The 19410-nt window shown below is 47.2% G+C and overlaps 1 protein-coding gene across 1 annotated transcript; it reads left to right on the top strand.

Moving 5' to 3' along the window:
- The first annotated feature begins 15995 nt into the window (after positions 1–15995).
- LOC120838588 lies at positions 15996–18902 on the top strand. Its single transcript, XM_040208579.1, has one exon. It carries the CDS (start codon positions 15996–15998, stop codon positions 18900–18902), a length of 2907 nt encoding a protein of 968 aa, XP_040064513.1.
- The last annotated feature ends 508 nt before the right edge of the window (positions 18903–19410 follow it).

Below are 19410 nucleotides of genomic sequence, written 5' to 3'. Positions count from 1 at the left end.
CGATTCCCAACCTCTCGGTTCCTGTCCTATCGCGATCGGCCCTGGAGCTTCGCAGCGGACGTTCAACGCACAACGCAATGCCGAACGAGGCGGGCAATGCCAACGGACAACGACCACCCGCTGCACCGCCCATCAAGAACCGCCAGCGAGATCCACCAATTTTCAATGGAGCACCAGAAGCTAATGTCAACGACTGTCTAAGAAGTTACGACCGGGCTAGCCTACATAACAGGTGGGACGATACTCTCAAGCTCGCGAATGTGGTTTTCTTCTTGAAAGATACCGCACTTCAATGGTTTGATAACCACGAAGAAGAGGTAAATTCCTGGGACGGATTCCAATTGGCTTTCGCGGAACTATTTGGCAAACCCGAACGCCGCAAACAACAGGCAAAAGATAAACTTGCCCGAAGGTACCAAACTACAACCGAGTCCTCCACGTCCTACATTGAGGACGTCCTTCGCCTGTGTCGGCGTGTCGACACTAACATGACCGAAGACAAAATCCGGCATTTGTTCAAAGGGCTATCACTCGAGCTATTCTCAATCGTAGCTCCGAAATCCCCTCCAACTGTTCAGCACCTCATTACAGAGTGCAAGAAGTACGAGGAGTTGTAGAGCGCCCGAATAACAAACGAACCCTTCGAACGCCTGCGCGAAGTATCTCAACAGACCACAACGGCGTCCGACCTCCCACAATTAATTCGGCAAATCATCCGCCAGGAACTGCTGGCGTACTTTGGCACACCACGATCGTCAGATAGATCCCCAAACCAATGGAACGACACCGAAACTATACAGAAGGTAGTACAGGACGAAGTACGAACTGCTCTCCAACCATTCGCTCCGCCTACCCCTACGTACGTGCCAGCACCACCAGCACCCACACCCTGCTGCCCAATGCTGTACGACACGCAACCCCGCTACCAGACGTCCTTCCTACACCACCCCCCTCCCTCACGACGAATTTATGGACAACAACGACGCACCGACATTTGGAGAAGAGAAGACCAGCGCCCGGTGTGCTTCTATTGTCACACAGCCGGTCATATCGCCCGTTACTGCCGTTGACGAATTGATAATAACGCCTATTATCATGCGCCTGGCAATCCGTCTCCCTATTCCAGAGATTTTGACGACAGCCACTCCTCCGACGCACGCCGCTCTGCAAATGATTCACAAACACCTCACGAACACCGGGGCCGATCACCCTCGCCGTACCCCAGACGTCGCCGATCAGTGTCACCCTTCAACCACGCAGCTGCAGCGTCGAAGCCGTCGTCAAACTAAGGAGGGCAGCCTGTGTTGCCACCGGAGGTCAGGCTGCACTGCCACAAGTTGCCGAAAATCCTCCTTTTATTGGACCGACGACACCTAACGTTCATATTGCAGGACAAACATTCGTCGCTTTGGTCGACACAGGAGCCGCCAAATCATGCATATCAGACAATGTCTGCCGCCGCTTACGTAAGGTAAGTACTCCAGCCAAGGGACACCTATTGCGCATGGGTAACGGCGAATTGGTGCAGCCTCTCCGATGTGCAGCAGTGTCCATCCTCATTGCAGACATATCCTATATTGTCGTATCCCTCGTCGTTTCTAACTGCGTCGCTGACGTTATTTTAGGCTGGGATTTCCTAAGGTCCACAGACGCCTTTATAAACTGTGCTAGAGGCGAACTAGAGCTGTGCTGCATTGACCCCGTTACTGATCACTCCCATTTGACAAACATGACCCTCCGCACAGACGACGACCTTCTTTTGCCACCACTATCCGCCGTTGCTGCGGCGCTCACAGCCGACCCGTCGTTTATTGGCCCCTCTGGACTAGTGGAACCTGTTGAATCACTATTTGCGAAGAAAAGTATTGTCGTCCCATACTCCATCGTGTCCCTAGTAGAAGGCAGTGTTTGTCTTTGCCTCACCAACCCATCTACGGAGTCGCAAATACTTCCCCGGAACACTCGTGTCGCCAATATGACCATGTATCAGGAACACCACATCGCCACTCTTTCGGAACATTTGTCCCCCCCCCCCCCCCCCACTTGTCTACCCGCTTGTGCACGCGATATGAGTGACAACTTTACAAGGATGGTGGACGCTAATTTGCCTCCCGAGGACCAACATCGTTTAATCAGAAAAGAGTCAAAGTACAGGCTAGCTGGTGGAAGTCAACCATTTCGTCGTTTACCCTGAGACTGGGTTTTTTTTTGAAGAGCAGAAGTAACAGAAAAAACAGACAGGTCTCAAACTCAGCTATATGTTTATTTCAACAGCTTTCTCTTATATAGTTCGTTTTCGTCGTCAACAACCAATCACATACGACTTGTCCTTTGCACCGTGACTTTACAGGTTCCACTATATCACAAAACAAGCGGACCTGAGACCTGTCTGTTTTTTCTGTTACTTCTGCTCTTCAAAAAAAAAAAAACAGTATCAGGGTAAACGACGAAATGATCGTTTAATCACCCTGCTTAAAGCTTATTCTGATTTATTTGACTTCAGCAGCCAAGCCCTTGCTCAAACATCCGTTGTCCATCATCACATTGACACTGGAGAGGCACGCCCACTGAAAAGCAGACCATACCGAATTTCACCCACAGAGCGCAAAGTCATCCAACAGTACGTCACCGAAATGTTATAGAAGAAAGTCATCCAGCCTTCCTTTAGCCCTTGGTCTTCACCCGTCGTCCTCGTAAAAAAGAAGGATGAGTCGTGGCGCTTCTGTGTAGACTACCGCCGCCTGAATAAAGTAACCAGGAAAGATGTCAACCCACTGCCGAGGATCGACGACACCCTAGACGCCCTCCAAGGGTCATCCTTCTTTTCATCGATGGATCTCCGGACCGGCTACTGGCAAACACCAGTCGCTGATGCTGACAGACCTAAAACGGCATTCGTGACACCTGACGGCCTCTACCAATTCAACATAATGCCGTTTGGTCTGTGCAATGCTCCAGCAACCTTCGAAAGGATGACGGATACATTGCTCCGCGGCCTCACCTGGGATATATGTCTATGCTACCTCGATGACGTCGTCGTTTTCTCACGCACACTTGATCAACATTTACACCGGCTGAAGCAAGTTCTTGGTTGTTTTCGCTCCGCACAGTTACAATTAAACTCGAAAAAATGTACGTTCGCTGCTCGACAACTGAAAGTACTTGGCCATGTAGTCAGTGCCAATGGCATCAGCCCGGACCCCGACAAACTCAGAGCCGTTTCTGAATTTCCTGTCCCGCAAGTTCAAAAAGACGTCCGTGCTTTCCTTGTACTGTGCACATACTTCCGAAAGTTCATCCCTGGCTTTGCTCACGTGGCTGAACCTCTCAATCAACTCCTTCGATATAATACCGCATTCCAATGGGGCCCACTTCAACACCAATCTTTTGAGTCCCTTAAATCGGCCTTGACGAACAGTCCCATTCTTGGCCACTTTACTGAAGGAGCCGAAACCGAGATACGTACAGACGCTAGTGGACATGGCATCGGTGCCGTCTTGGCTCAGAACTTTCCAAACAACCAACGTGTTATCGCCTACGCAAGTCGCACTCTTACCCAATGTGAACGGAATTACACTATAACTGAACGCGAATGCTTGGCTGTTGAATGGGCTGTGTCAAAATTTCGCCCCTATATCTAAGGCATTCACTTCCATATAGTGACCGACCACCACGCACTCTGCTGGCTCACCAGCCTGAAAGACCCCTCAGGACGTCTTGGGCGATGGTCCCTCAAACTGCAAGAATACAGGTTCACCGTCCTCTACAAGTCTGGAAAAAAAGTGAAAGCCGTTTACAACTCCCTGTAACACCGAATTAGAGCGCAGCTCTTGAGGAGGAGGAGGGAAGGGTACTGGGGGGGGGGGGGGGGTGAAGTGACCTGGGGGGTCACGTGAACTTGGAGGGTCACGTAGTGACGATGCCGATGATGTCATCAGTGACGTCACTGATGACGTCATCCGTGATGATGACGATGACAATGCGGATGCCGGTGACGTCATCAGTGACGTCAGTGATGAAGTCATCAGTGATGATGACGATGACGTTGCGGATGCCGGTGAGGTCATCAGTGACGTCACTGATGACGTCATCAGTGATGATGACGATGTGGATGCCGGTGAGGTCATCAGTGACGTCACTGATGACGTCACCAGTGATGATGATGATGACTATCCGGATGCCTGTGACGTCATCAGTGACGATGACGTCATCGGGGAGGTCACGTGACCTCGGCGGAGGGGGGGGGTCACGTGACCCTGGGGTGGTCAATTGACCTCGGAGGGGGGGGGGGGTCACTTGACTTCGGGGGATCACGTGACCTCGGGGGGTCACGGGACCTTGGGGGTCACGTGACCTTGGGATGACCTTGGGGGTCGCGTGACCTTGGGGTGACCTTGGTTACGCCGACGCCGCCCAAGCCGGGAACGGGCCCCGAAGAGCTGCGCTCTAAAACACCTCGATGCCGATGGCCTGTCTCGATGCCCTCTACCGCTCGTCGCTCCTCATCAAGACACAAGAAACTTGCTCACGACAGTGCCTTTGACAACGGTTGACATTTCTGCAGCCCAGGCGTCTGATCCTTACCTAAAACCGATAATTGATTACCTTCTTGGGGTAACCCCACATGTCTCACGGAGCACAGCACGCTCCGCGCGTTTGTTCGCCCTTCACAACGGCACCCTATTCAGACGAAATTACGACCCGGAAGGACGTCCTTGGCTTCTCGTCATTCCACGAGAGCTGCAAAGAGATGTTATTCGTGCAAATCATGACGACCCAACGGCCGGACATCTAGGTTTCTCCAAAACATACTTTCGCATCCGAACCAACTACTTTTGGACCGGAATGTACCGTGCCATCAACAAATATGTCCGTCCTTGTCACCAATGCCAAACCAGGAAGAGTCCGACGACAAAACCATCTGGTACACTGCACTCCATCTCCCCACCACATCATCCCTTTCAGAAAGTTGGAATTGATTTCTTGGGCCCATTTCCCGTCTCCACCAATAACAACCGGTGGATCATCGTAACTATTGATTACATGACCCGCTATACAGAAACCAAATCTGTTCCTGAGGCTACCGCAAGAGAAGTTGCGAACTTTTTCCTCACCTCCATACTACTACGTCATGGAGCTCCACAGTCCATTACCAGCGACCGTGGCTCCCCCTTCATTGCAAAACTTCTGAACGAGGTCCTGAGGCTCGTCAGTACAATTCATCATGTGACAAGCGCTTATCATCCGCAGGCTAACGGCCTCACCGAGCGGCTGAATCACACACTAGCTAACATGATGTTCATGTACATTGCCGACAACCACACTAACTGGGATGAAATCCTTCCTTACGTCACCTACGCCTACAATACCGCACGTCAAACAACTACAGGATTTTCTCCCTACTATCTCCTCTATGCTCACAACCCTCTCACAACTCTCGACACTGTTTTGCCATATATTCACACATCCATGGACCCCTTCGCCTCTGATATCATTTGTCGAGCCGAAGACGCCCGTCGACTCGCCCGGCTACAAACTCTGCAATCGCAACAGCTACAACAACTTCGTCACGCGGACACCCACATACCAGTGTCTTACAATATCGGCGACCTTGTTTTACTCAAGACACCAATTCGCCAGACTGGAAAATGTGAAAAACGCCTGCCTAAGTTCACCGGTCCATATCGCATCATACGTCGTCTTTCCGACATAAACTACGAGCTGGCTCCAATATCTCCGCCTCGCGACCACCGCTCCAGACCACAAGACATCGTACACGTCTCCCGCATCAAGCCTTAGTCGCCCCAACCCTAACCTCCCTACAGTACCGGATGACCGGCACTACCACCACCGGGGGGAACTGTTACGAAGACGACGACACACATTTTTGGGAAATAGGGGCGCGCGCGCATGTCTTGGACACTCAAGCTGGGAGCGATTCGGCTGATCCGCCATTGATCGCCTCTGGTCTTCTCACATCGCACCATCAAATACGTCTCTCATAAACACCCTCACAATATATATATATATATATAGAGAGAGAGAGAGAGAGATAGAGAGATTTTTGAGAACAGAGCAATAAGATGCGACAGTGGTCGCCACGAACCGCGTTCCTGAAGTTGTCAGTAACTGTCGATGGTGTTAATCTAGGTATAAACAAATGACCGTTTCTTTGTCTTACTTTTATTTACAAACTTTTTTAATCCCCCGTTCTTATCTTGTCCGTTGCTTCTTAATTAATGACGCTAAACTCTTCTTCATCCCCTGAAGGCGACGGGATGAACTCGATGACGTGGTCGTTAAGAGAAAAGTCTGGCATAATTAGGGATCATTCTATGGAAGTGGACGAACGCCTGGTTTGGCCACCGACCATCAAATATGGACGTCACTCAGCCTTTCAGGTAATGACTAGCCTTACAAACAGTTAATAAAGGGAAACCATTAATGTAGTCGTGTCATACTCGATGCTTATTTATTTCTACCCGGCTGCCAGAGTAGCTGCATTTTGTTTTGGTTTCACCTGATTGAGGGTATTTAAGTCAACGGTGCAGAAGTTCGAGACCTAGCCGCTGAAAAATAGCGTACACAGTTCCACAGCGTATGGCCTAACCGAACAACCTCAAAAGCTGAGAACATTTAAATGACCTAACTGACCGAACACGTTGCCGTGTTTGCCATGCACTGCCACCCAAAATCCTAAAACTCACGAAGTCTTCATCCTTCAGTTCTTGTCAAGAATTATGAGAGCTGAAAAGACCGCAACTGATTCGCTTATTTTCTAGCGTTACTTGGCCAACAAACCGCAGGAAAAGCGCTGGACATGCTTTCAAAGTTCGGATCTGCCTCGTAAGTTGCTTGGAAAGCACGATAACGAGGTACAATAGTACCTCGGCTTGTGCTTTGGTTCGAGACTTTGCATGGTACGGTTTCCCGACGGCGGTGCCCAGTCAGCCTAAAAATTGTTAATTAAGGCTGGTTCAGGTATTTGCGGTTGTGTGCAACCGACCGACTATGCGTTCTGCTAATTTTAGGACGAATTTGTCTTAAGGAGTCACAATCGGTTATAACGCAGTCGGTCGCAATACTCAACCAGCATTCACTGTCGTCGCGTCAAAAGAAGTGGTAGAGTACAGAAGAAAAAAAAAACGCGTTCAGTACATCAAAATACACGCTTCGGCGGCGTCGATATTTTTACCGATGTCACCGAGTTCTTGGATGCGCACGAACGATTGCCTGGACTCTATACGCATTACTCTGCACCAGGGTTGGGCAGTATCGCGATACAATGGTATCGCGATAGTATTTCAGAAATACATTTCGTATCTGTATTTCTGTATCGAGATTCATTTTTTTCACCAGTATCTGTATTCCTGTATCGAAATACATTTTGGAATGTTTGTTTGTATCGCGATACAATCAGGATGAAATGTATTGCGTTACATTTCTTGAGAAATACTCCCCCCCCCCCACTCCCTTAAAAAAAAAACCCCAAAAAAAAATAACGTTAGATTTTATTTTTTTTTTTACTTCTGAGGGCGCGTGGGTTAGAGATACTGGGGCATTGTGATTTGTGACTATGCTGACCAAGGTTCCTTCCGATTCTCCAAACTATTTTTCTATGCGTGCTCTTCTCTCTTCTGAGAAGTGTTGCGTAGTCGGGGACTCGAACCAGGTGGCGTGCCAGGAGTGGAGTCAGAGCATCTTCTTTTGCAGGTCCTTAGATAGGGATTTCTTGAGTAATTGTTTGCTGGCGTCCAACGCCCGCTGCTAATCGTCTCTCCTGCCTCAGCGTACACGGTACACCCAGCCGGCAATGCTGAGTCACAGTCCGTCGCAGCACGAGCCTGGCGGTTGTCAACTTAAAATAGTAAGATAACTCACGGAGTGAAGTTCAACACTTATACGAATGCATCTGCGGCTGCGCCCGTATTGCACGGCTCAAGGGTACGTCATCAGTCGACGTGAACATGACCCGCTGCTCTGGTGATCCGAAACCCAAGAAGGAGACCAGAGGTGGCCTCTCTGTTCCGACCCAGACTTCGTGCACCTGCGACTCGTGTTAAGCGCGCTGTTTCTCGGAGAGCTCGCACCTGTACCGGCAATATCAGGTCGCAATCCACGAGGTCTCTGTTTAGATGATGCTAGGCGAGACTTGAGAACTGCAATTCATGTGTCGGCGGCGGAGGGTCGGCAGGAAGGGCCTCAACAATGGGGATGCCACCGTATGTTTTTTCAACCGTAACAGAATACAAGACGTGTGTTCCAGAATGCTTCAGGTGGTCCACTGTTCTCAAAAATCCCAAATAACACTGCCTGCACGGTCTTCAACGAGGTAACTTGCAACGAAAGTATGTTTTGTCCTTTCATATACAGCAGCGTGGTAAAGTTTCATGTTCAAGGCCACACCTACAGATGAAGAATACCGGTTCATTACACCGTGACGTCATGTGATCAATGTTGGCAGGGGCGTGGTGACGTTTTGATGGGGTTTAGGGTGACATCGAATTTATTTAGAGGTCGAAGCCTTTTCGCATCCCTCTTCAGACAGACAGGATATCAGGGAAGAGACCGCGGTCAGTCCTTGGTGGATCGTTTTTTGAGCCCATTGAAGTCTCCTCGTCGTCCGAAACCACTACCTTCAAGCCAAAGTGCCAAGCCTACGGGAAAGTAATTTCGGGAGCAAAAACTTCCACTTCAAACCTCAAGCTTCATCTCAGTTGGCATCTCAAAGAAATTTGAAAAATGTATTGCAGTATCAGTATTTCTGTATTTGTATTTCTGCCTCCCTAAAATGTATTCCTGTATTTGTATTTCCAAATACCTTTTGCCTCTATTTAAAATGTATTTCCGGTACATATCGCGATACATTTTTACAGATATATTTCAGTATCAGTATTTTAGCTACTATTTTAATGTATCCCAGTGTTTGTACTTCCAAATACATTTTTGAGTATTTCTGCCCAACCCTGCTCTGCACGCAGAAATAAAACTAAAAAAAAGAAAAACACTTCTAGCGATTACACACTGCGTTTTCCTTTCCTAAAAAAACAAAATTACTTTAGGGGCAAACAAAAATTGCAGAAATGAGAAAATCCGCGAATAAAGCAGTCCAGCTTACACGAATTCTTTTTGTTTTTTAACCGAGGTATTACTATTTGTGAAGATTCAAATAAGGCGCATTACCGGGGAAATGGGATGAAGGGGCACAAAAAAGCATGTTTGCATTTTTCAGATGGCATATCAGCTAAGAGTTTCTACTGCAACTCTTGAATCGCTGACCTCTGCAATGCGCCGATTCCCTCCAAATATTTTGTTTCATTAACATAAAACAAAAACCGCTATGTGAAAAAAAAAATTAGCAGGAATTACATCACCATCTCAAGCCCGCTATCGCATACTATCGGCAGGCCCCCGCGCACTTCCGGCTTTCCTTTTTTTTTATGAATGTAATTGGCAGTATTTGCTTCTCCAAATTCCATGAGGCCTGGAAAACGCATCAGAGAAGATGTTAATATAGCGGTAAACCGGCGACTCATCTCTCGGCTAAGGTCAATGTACCACGTGGAGTGAGCATCTGACACTATCCTCCGTGTTAATAGTTGCATACAGTTGTGCAGCACAGGCGAAGGCAACGCCAGGTAAGGAAAGGGCAAGCACTAGGAAGGCTGGTCAGGAGAAAACAAACCTACTCTCCTCCCTAATGTTCCTAGTGATCTCCCTTATCCCCTCGCCCTTCACTGCCCTCCTCTCCCGTCCCTCCTTCGTAGGGCTCTCTCTTTCTCTCTTCGCCTGTCGTTGCCTTCGCCTGCACTGCACACAACGGGTGACACGGAGCACAGGCCAACATGTCCGCGAAAGCCGATCAGAGTTGTCCAAACGTATTAAAAACCACCGACATCATCCACCCGATCAGTTGTCCAGATTTCAGGTGAGTCTTGCTGCCGCGAAAATCATGAAATATCAAACATCAGTGGAGATGGGTATCTGCCATCTAAGAAAAAAAAAAAGAAAACTGCTTTATATGAACAACGAAAGTTCGCACCTTTGTTAAAACCAGTCACTTTTTTTTTTCTGATTATACCATTAAACGTTTGCCACTCTTGAAGCCTCTTGAAGTCACTCACTTGTAAAATCTAAAGGCCTATAATCTATGGTATCGTGACGAGTAGCTATATAATCAATATAAAGTATTGGTCCCATGGGAGAGGCAAAATGCCTTTCTTTAAATAGTATGGTGGTATTATTTTAAGTACTATTGAAAAGCCGCATTGCTTCCAACTCTTATCCACAGCTTTATGCAACTATGTCCTTTGTACAAGTCTGCCCAAACTTTTTGGGCTTTGCCATGTAACTAGCAGTCTTGTACACGTTACTAAAAAAAAAGTAATCGATTACAATTACTATTACTCTTGGCTAAAAAGTATTCGATTAGATTACTTGATTACTCGACGGCAAAGGTAATTTGACATTACTTAAATAAGTAATCGTTACTTTTCCGATTACTTTATTGTGTGAAGACACATCTTTAGCGCTCATAACAATGAACTACTTCCAACCTATATTTCACATTTGCACAAGTATTGAAGAAGAAAAACTGGCACCCTCTTCATGGTCGTTGCACCTTCACAATGGGGACAGAAGCATATAATTCGTTTGAAGACGTTTAATGATTTGGGCGTTCACCAGTGTGTGTGTGTGTGGGGGGGGGGGGGGGGGAGCGGAGGGGGTTCTAGATCTTGTTAAACTTGAGCAAGGGTTGTCGCTCAAAGTTTGCGTCGCTCATTTTATTATTCACATCTGGATGAGCTCGCAAGTTCTGCAAAAGAGCAGCAGCTCCAGGATTTGTAACGGATCATGTGTAGTATCCATCAGCGGAAGAGATCGCTCCGACCACTTCTCAACTCGAAACATTGCTTGTCACAAAGACCACGTAGGGGAAATGGGGAAATATTTCAACCGCCTTTGTTATATTTTGCATCCGCTTTAGGCATTCTTCGGTTCTGGTTCTCCTACGGGCTGCGAGTAGGTACCCTAAGCAGGATTTTTGTTATTTTTTTATTTCTGTGTGTGTGTGTGCGCGAGGGGGCTAGTTTGAACGAAGGACTCACAAAGCTACATCCTCCCCCCAAAACTTCGCCCTAAATGGCCTTTGTCACGCACTGTGGCTTCCCTGGGACTTCCCACTCCCAGTCCCAGCACGAAAAAAAAAAACGGACATTCCACAGAAACTGTACATAAAAAGAGATTGACCTCGTTTCCTACAGCTCCGCAAAAATCTTTATTTTTTCCGTTCAAAAAAAAAAAAAAAAAAAGCAAATTTTATTTTTGTCATTTCATTAAAAAAAGGCGTGTGCCGGGGGGGGGGGGGGGGGTCCCGTGGACAAATTGTAACGGTTACAAGTAATTTTATTACTTCAAAAAGTAATCAGATTACTCTTGTGATTACTGCCTAATAAAAGTAATCAAATGATTACAAAATTACTCCAAAAGGTAATCGATTACAAGTAATTTGATTACTTGTAATGCGTACGGTACAAGTCTGGTAACTAGATATGTCAACTTATCTACATAATTTATTGCCTTGAGTTCAACTCTGCCCAAGTATAAAGAAGAAACTACGTGTGATGATAACTATGAGGGGCTTAATGTTTCACGAGCAACTCAAGCCAAAAAAGGGAAAGTTACGTCAGGAAAAAAAATTGAAAAATTAAATAGCCAAAGTTTGCTAAAAAAAGAATATCAAACAAAAGGAAACGAAACTAGAGGTTGACCTCCAAGCATGCGGGTTAAATAAAATGGAAGGCCATACTTGAGAACCACTTTTCTTTCGGAAGTGTTTATCCAATACCAACGCGCTCAACTCAAAACAGCATAACGAAGAAGTTAAAAAAAAAAAAAAAACATTCTCATTGCTTTTTATTTGAAGCTCTGCAGGACCTCAAATGCGAGAGCGGTTAAATAGTCACACTATGCTTCAAAACTAAAACGCCCCTACCACAAAGCAAATATTGATGGGTTAAACTTGAGTGCTCAGTTCTCGTGAGGCACATCAATACTTTATGGGAACCATACTACGCATGGTCTTCCGGGAATACATTTTTTAACATAAGGAGTACGCATCCTATGATCGCTCTAAAGGTAACGCCCTCCATCTCGACCTAAACGTGGGAGAAAGTTCGGATACATAGATTTTGCCTCCTGAAGCGCCGAGATGGGGAACTTCTTTCTTTGTCAAAGGAGCAAGCGAAAAAAAATAGAGTTGATGGCCAGCATGCTTACAAAGCTGTTTACTTAATTTATTTCACGCTCCCGGGATTATGCAAGTAAAAGATTACTGAACAGGAAACAACGATGTATATATATAAAATAAATAATCGGCGAAGTCACAGATATATTTTGTCAGTTCATCGAGATAGTCTGCACTGTTTATTTTATGGTTTACTACTTGGGGACCCGCTCGTAAAATCCCCTTCAACATGGCGAGATATATTTCCTTTTCTCTCTGAACCCCTCAACGGCAGATTTAAAAACTTGCTTTTAAATGAACTTCAAAAGCGCAAAATAAAGGAAAGACATTGGTGTTCTGAAGAAACTTCATAAAAAGTCTTGGAATGTGTCGGGTATGCGGGGGGGGGGGGGGGGGGGGTACTTTTCCTTTTCACCGAAAAAAAAATGATTAACGAATCGCCGAACGCTCAGTTTCCTCCCAAATTCACCAAAGTTCCACAACTTAACATTGTCATATTTCAAAGTTATGAACGCTTTTGGGAAATTTTGTATGATGAAATGGCAGAGATGAATGGCGTTTGCTACTAGAACCTACCTAAGTTTGTCATTCAAAAATATCGAAAATTGTCTATAAATTTTGAATCAAATAATGAAAAAAATTGTCAAAACTTCGGCATGGAAACCCAACCGCAAGAGCTATACTTTTGAAAGGAGGAAAGTCCCCACCTTCTTCCCAGTTCTAATTTCTAGTGCAACTAAAATTCGCTAAAAGAGAAGCAGCGGCATTCATACTCAACGGTCCACACAAAACTGCACAAGCTACATCGTCGTGTTGCGCGATTCTCATTTGCTTGTGCTGCACGCGTACATTAGCCAGAAGTTAAGAATCATACGCACCATCTTATATCACGTCGTTAAACCAACCAGAAGTCGACAGAAATTGAGTAACCTGCTTGCCCTTCGAGTATTGCCGACTCCAGCGAAATCGACGCCGCGTAGCGACAACGTTGAGAAGCTCAGGAGGGGAGGTCGTTTCGACGCTGTCGTCTGCTATCGCTGCTCGGTTCTCGTAGGCAGTATAGAAACAAACCTTGTTTCCAGTCAATATTTTTATGCTTCCGCCGTGTCATTCGTAAGCACTGACTACAAGAAGGTTTATACCATCAAAAAATTCCTTTGCTTTCATATGTCACACCAATTTTACGATGCAGTGCAAGAAATTTATGGTGGTCCGCCTGCTGAACGACGAAAACGACCTCCTTTTGTCTGGCTTTTTGCCTCACCAGCGCGCCCTCTATAGTTCGTGGGAGTCGCGAATTTCTGCCGCAAATATGACGTCACAAAAAAAGAGCATAGGGGTGTGGCAGCGAAGGAAAAGGCAGAAGCTGCTGATCTACTTGTGTCAAATGATATTTAGAGCTTGCGTTCCAGCATAAAACAAAGCCAATAGTTAGCCTGCTCACGGAGTGACAGATACCCTAGAACTACGTGACATCTCCACTAAGATCATGATTTGATCGTTATCCGCCGTCAGACGGTAAGGTCGTAAAGAGCAAGAAAAACCCACATGTAGCGATAAAAGAAAGCTACCCTGGGAAGATCATGATGTTTCGTTTACTGCCTAGGAAGGTACATTACATCCTCTGGTTTGAGTAGTCTCAGGGCGTCGGAGCACTCCGACTAAAGCGAGCGATTCGGATATTTATGGGCCAACAATTTTTGACATTTACGCGCCGGGATAATGGCGGAAAGCGACCTCCGGCAGCGATCACTAGTAAAACGAAAGGCACGAATCTTGCTTCGGTCGAACGTCTGGTCTTGGATCACGCCCCAGCGTCTGTAAACCTGGTATATTAGTTTGAATCGAGGGCGAGGGATCACTAGCACAAGTGGCAGTAGACGCAGTCAAGATGTGGATCAGGCTCCTGCTCTTGGCCGCGGCCGCTGCGGTAAGCAATGTTGTTTCCCCAATCGAAGTACCCTATTAAGGATTCTGGATCATTGTTCTGGATGTACAGCATCATAACGACTATAGTTTATTGGTAAACGTATAACACGTTAAATTCATGTACAATGTGCCCCCTCCCCCCCTCCCCCCCCCCCGCAAAAAAAAACAACCTTAAGTGTTCCTTTTTTGTTTTTTTACCGCAAAAATAAATTACGTATTTTTAAACGCTCATTTTCCACCCATATGAAGCGCTATAGCGATCCGAACCAGACGCCAAAGTTTTTGAACTAACCATCATCTCATTGAAAAGCTCTAAGTGAATATCTAGACATTTTATAGAAACAATGGTGTCTATTCTCTGTAACTGTCGCAATTCAGCTCTATGTGTACGAGGTCCCTGTGAGTCGCCACTTTCCCATTGAAATAAAAAAAAATTCATTTTCTATGACTATTGTTGAAAACTTTCCTTGCCTCGTCAAAAAAATAAACATTTAGCACAGGACGTGGCTTAATATAAATATATTGTGAGGATGGTCATGAACAATCCCCACCGAATCACCACTTACCGATGCTCATCATGATCGTCACCACTGTTCTCTATTATTTTTAGAATTATTTCCCTATGGTCAATTAAATTTGGCACGTTTCCTTTTACATTTTTCCGTGAGCGGTCGTTTGTTAAAACAGCTGCATCTCATTACTAATTATAATTTCCAAGGTGGCATGAAGGTGACACCTCGACATGAAGATGTTTGGTTGTAAGCTTGTTTCAAGTTGATAAGAAGTTAGGTTCTAATTATGCTTTGTTGCATCAAGGTCTCCGATACAAAATGTAGGCCATAATAATTTTTCTTCTGAGCTTTAACTATAAAGATTATGAAAGCCGAAGTACTATTCGAACAGTCTAAATATATAGACAAAGGTTTTGTGGATTCTTCTTTTTAGCAGTGTTTCAATTCACAATCGTCAATTCATGCTAGCTCCTTCCCCGCAGAATACCAAACAAACAGTGAGTCATATACTTAGGTACCTTACAACACACTTAACAAGGCTGTGGTGACATAAATTTAAGAGGACATTGTGAATTGTACATCATTTGATCGACACAATCGCTGTAAGTAAATTATGTTCGAAAGAACGCGCCACTCATAGCAATCATCAAGTTTCCCACTGAATACAAAAGATGCACTTTCCCGGGCTGATTTTATACAGCGAGAAATACTCCAACTGAATGTTTGCCGTTTCTTCATGCTTTACTATAACACGAGCGAGCATAGGCATTCCGACGAATTAGGAGTCATATTAAAATAAGATATCATATCATATTGACCCACATTTGTTATTCTATTTCAGCACATCACATGTTTCTCAGTCGAAGGTAAGCGCGAACTATCCACTCACTTATAAAACAAACTGTGGACAAGATAGCCGCAATTGTCCAAATCCTATAAAAAATACATCTTGATATTAACGCGTTCGAGATGAGTTGCTCTGTTCAGTATGTCAAGCGCATCGGACAATGCGAGTTAGAATATGTAAGCAGTCTTTTTTTATTGTTGTTTATTTTCTATATTCCACAGCGGCCGTGGGGGCTTGATTGTGGGGGAGGCATAAAAAGTACATGACACAGGCACATAGGAAAGGTGCACTGCCTGCAGTAGCCAGCGCATAAAAAGAGCGCAGATAGGGACACTTCAGCTCTTGATTATACAATTTCTTTTTTAAACGTAGCCTTTCTACACTGCCTTTAATAGTGAACAGAAAGGTTTTTTATGTTAAATTGCTTGCTTAAGGGATAAGCCTATGTTGCCACTTTAGTATGACTAAACCTAGAAACAAACGTCGGAGTTACAAAACACGAGTTACTCACCGCAGAACCTTGTCTCACATTTCAGATGCCAGGTCAGGTAACCAATCGGCAAGAGCAGAGGAAGCGAGGCTAGAACTGCAGCAGGTCAAGGGATCAGTAAAAGGCGCTTTTCTGCAGCAAGCTTACCAGCAGCAGTCAAAAGGTGCCGTGAAAGGTGCCTTGAAAGGAGCGCTTGTCCAACAGGCGGCCTCCCAACAGGCCAAAGGTGCCATCAAAGGAGCCCTCAAGGGCGCACTGGTTCAGCAGGCGGCTTCTCAACAAGCCAAAGGTGCCATAAAGGGTGCACTTAAGGGCGCTCTCGTTCAACAGGCAGCATCTCAGCAGGCGAAGGGTGCCGTCAAGGGAGCTCTTAAAGGAGCACTGGTTCAGCAGGCGGCATCTCAACAAGCAAAGGGTGCCATAAAGGGTGCACTTAAGGGCGCTCTTGTTCAACAGGCAGCATCCCAGCAGGCGAAGGGTGCCATCAAGGGAGCTCTTAAGGGAGCACTGGTCCAGCAGGCGGCATCTCAACAAGCCAAGGGTGCCATAAAGGGGGCACTTAAGGGCGCTTTGGTTCAACAGGCAGCATCTCAGCAGGCGAAGGGTGCCATAAAGGGAGCCCTTAAAGGAGCACTGGTTCAGCAGGCCGCTTCTCAACAAGCAAAGGGTGCAGTGAAAGGTGCACTTAAGGGAGCACTAGTCCAACAGGCAGCATCTCAGCAGGCGAAGGGTGCCATCAAGGGAGCCCTTAAGGGAGCACTCGTTCAGCAGGCGGCATCTCAACAAGCCAAGGGTGCAGTGAAAGGTGCTCTTAAGGGAGCACTTGTCCAGCAGGCAGCATCCCAGCAGGCTAAAGGTGCAATCAAAGGAGCCCTAAAGGGAGCACTGGTTCAGCAGGCCGCTTCTCAACAAGCAAAGGGTGCAGTGAAAGGTGCACTTAAGGGAGCACTAGTCCAACAGGCAGCATCTCAGCAGGCGAAGGGTGCTATCAAGGGAGCCCTTAAGGGAGCACTCGTTCAGCAGGCGGCATCTCAACAAGCCAAGGGTGCAGTGAAAGGTGCTCTTAAGGGAGCACTTGTCCAGCAGGCAGCATCCCAGCAGGCTAAAGGTGCAATCAAAGGAGCCCTCAAGGGAGCACTGGTTCAGCAGGCGGCATCTCAACAAGCCAAAGGTGCAGTAAAGGGCGCACTAAAGGGCGCTCTTGTCCAACAGGCAGCCTCTCAGCAGGCGAAGGGTGCCATCAAGGGAGCTCTGAAAGGAGCGTTGGTTCAACAAGCCGCCTCTCAGCAAGCCAAGGGTGCCATAAAGGGCGCACTTAAGGGAGCACTTGTCCAGCAGGCAGCATCCCAGCAGGCGAAGGGGGCCATCAAGGGTGCTCTTAAGGGAGCATTAGTTCAGCAGGCCGCTTCTCAACAAGCCAAGGGAGCAGTGAAAGGCGCTCTTAAGGGAGCACTCGTTCAGCAGGCAGCATCTCAGCAGGCTAAAGGGGCGATCAAGGGAGCACTTAAAGGAGCACTAGTTCAGCAGGCGGCATCACAACAAGCCAAAGGTGCCGTAAAGGGAGCACTAAAGGGCGCTCTTGTCCAACAGGCAGCATCTCAGCAGGCGAAGGGTGCCATTAAGGGTGCTCTGAAAGGAGCACTGGTTCAACAAGCCGCCTCTCAGCAAGCCAAGGGTGCGATAAAGGGCGCACTTAAGGGAGCACTTGTCCAGCAGGCGGCATCCCAGCAGGCAAAGGGGGCCATCAAGGGTGCTCTTAAGGGAGCATTAGTTCAGCAGGCCGCTTCTCAACAAGCCAAAGGAGCAGTGAAAGGCGCTCTTAAGGGAGCACTTGTTCAGCAGGCAGCATCTCAGCAGGCTAAAGGCGCGATCAAGGGAGCACTTAAAGGAGCACTGGTTCAGCAGGCGGCATCACAACAAGCCAAAGGTGCCGTAAAGGGAGCACTAAAGGGAGCTCTTGTCCAACAGGCAGCATCTCAGCAGGCGAAGGGTGCCATTAAGGGTGCTCTGAAAGGAGCACTGGTTCAACAGGCCGCCTCTCAACAAGCCAAGGGAGCCATAAAGGGCGCACTTAAGGGAGCACTTGTCCAGCAAGCAGCTTCCCAGCAAGCGAAGGGAGCCATCAAAGGTGCTCTTAAGGGAGCACTGGTTCAGCAGGCCGCTTCTCAACAAGCAAAGGGAGCCATAAAAGGCGCACTCAAAGGCGCTCTTGTTCAGCAAGCAGCATCTCAACAAGCAAAAGGTGCCATCAAGGGGGCCCTTAAGGGAGCACTTGTTCAGCAGGCTGCTTCTCAGCAAGCTAAGGGTGCCGTAAAAGGCGCGCTCAAAGGCGCTCTTGTTCAGCAGGCGGCATCTCAGCAGGCAAAGGGTGCCATCAAGGGGGCCCTTAAGGGAGCACTGGTTCAGCAGGCGGCATCTCAACAAGCCAAGGGTGCCATAAAGGGAGCTCTCAAGGGTGCTCTTGTTCAACAAGCAGCATCTCAGCAGGCAAAGGGCGCCATCAAGGGAGCCCTTAAGGGAGCACTGGTTCAGCAGGCGGCATCTCAACAAGCCAAGGGTGCAATAAAGGGAGCTCTTAAGGGTGCGCTGGTTCAGCAGGCGGCATCTCAACAAGCCAAGGGCGCCGTAAAGGGTGCACTTAAAGGTGCTCTTGTTCAGCAAGCAGCATCACAGCAAGCCAAAGGTGCCATCAAGGGAGCCCTTAAAGGTGCTCTGGTTCAGCAGGCCGCTTCTCAACAAGCCAAGGGTGCAGTGAAAGGCGCTCTTAAGGGAGCACTGGTTCAACAAGCAGCATCCCAGCAAGCCAAAGGTGCCGTTAAAGGAGCCTTGAAAGGAGGTCTCGTTCAGCAGTTAGCATCACAGCAAGCGAAGGGTTAAACCTTTATTTGTAAAAATGATCACGTCTATGCCTCGCCGATGGTTTCCCAGAACACAAATGCTCCGTCCGATCATTTCAACGAATATAAAAAATTGTTTATTAAAAACGTTATTTCAGAATGATGCAGAGTATGCATGTTTCTTGCATTAACAATAGACTGTCACGTCCTCCGGTTAGACGCGTCTATTTACAGAACTGGACGTCCGCTTTCTGTGATTTTGGGCTTTCAGCAGCTGCCACGAGCACTCCGATCGCGTGGTGCCATCGTTGCCGTCTTTCTCGCAAGGCGAGACCTCATCCTTTCAACACGATCTCCTCCAGTCTTTCGAAAAATTAGTCAGACTTAACGAAGTCATTCGTACAACTGCTGTCGACCATGGTGAACCACGGGGGCCCGCGATCGATTGCTTCGACGCATACGATAGACCACGTCAGTGAGCCGTTTCGCGATTGTGTAGGGTCCTTCCAGTGTCGATGCAATATGCTTCCCAGTGAAGCAGAATATGT

This window comes from Ixodes scapularis, unplaced genomic scaffold (assembly GCF_016920785.2).
Source record: "Ixodes scapularis isolate PalLabHiFi unplaced genomic scaffold, ASM1692078v2 PGA_scaffold8__174_contigs__length_109621045, whole genome shotgun sequence".
Taxonomy (NCBI): domain Eukaryota; kingdom Metazoa; phylum Arthropoda; class Arachnida; order Ixodida; family Ixodidae; genus Ixodes; species Ixodes scapularis.
The sequence above is the reverse complement of the archived record's forward strand: the minus strand, read 5'-3'. Positions and strand labels throughout refer to the sequence as shown.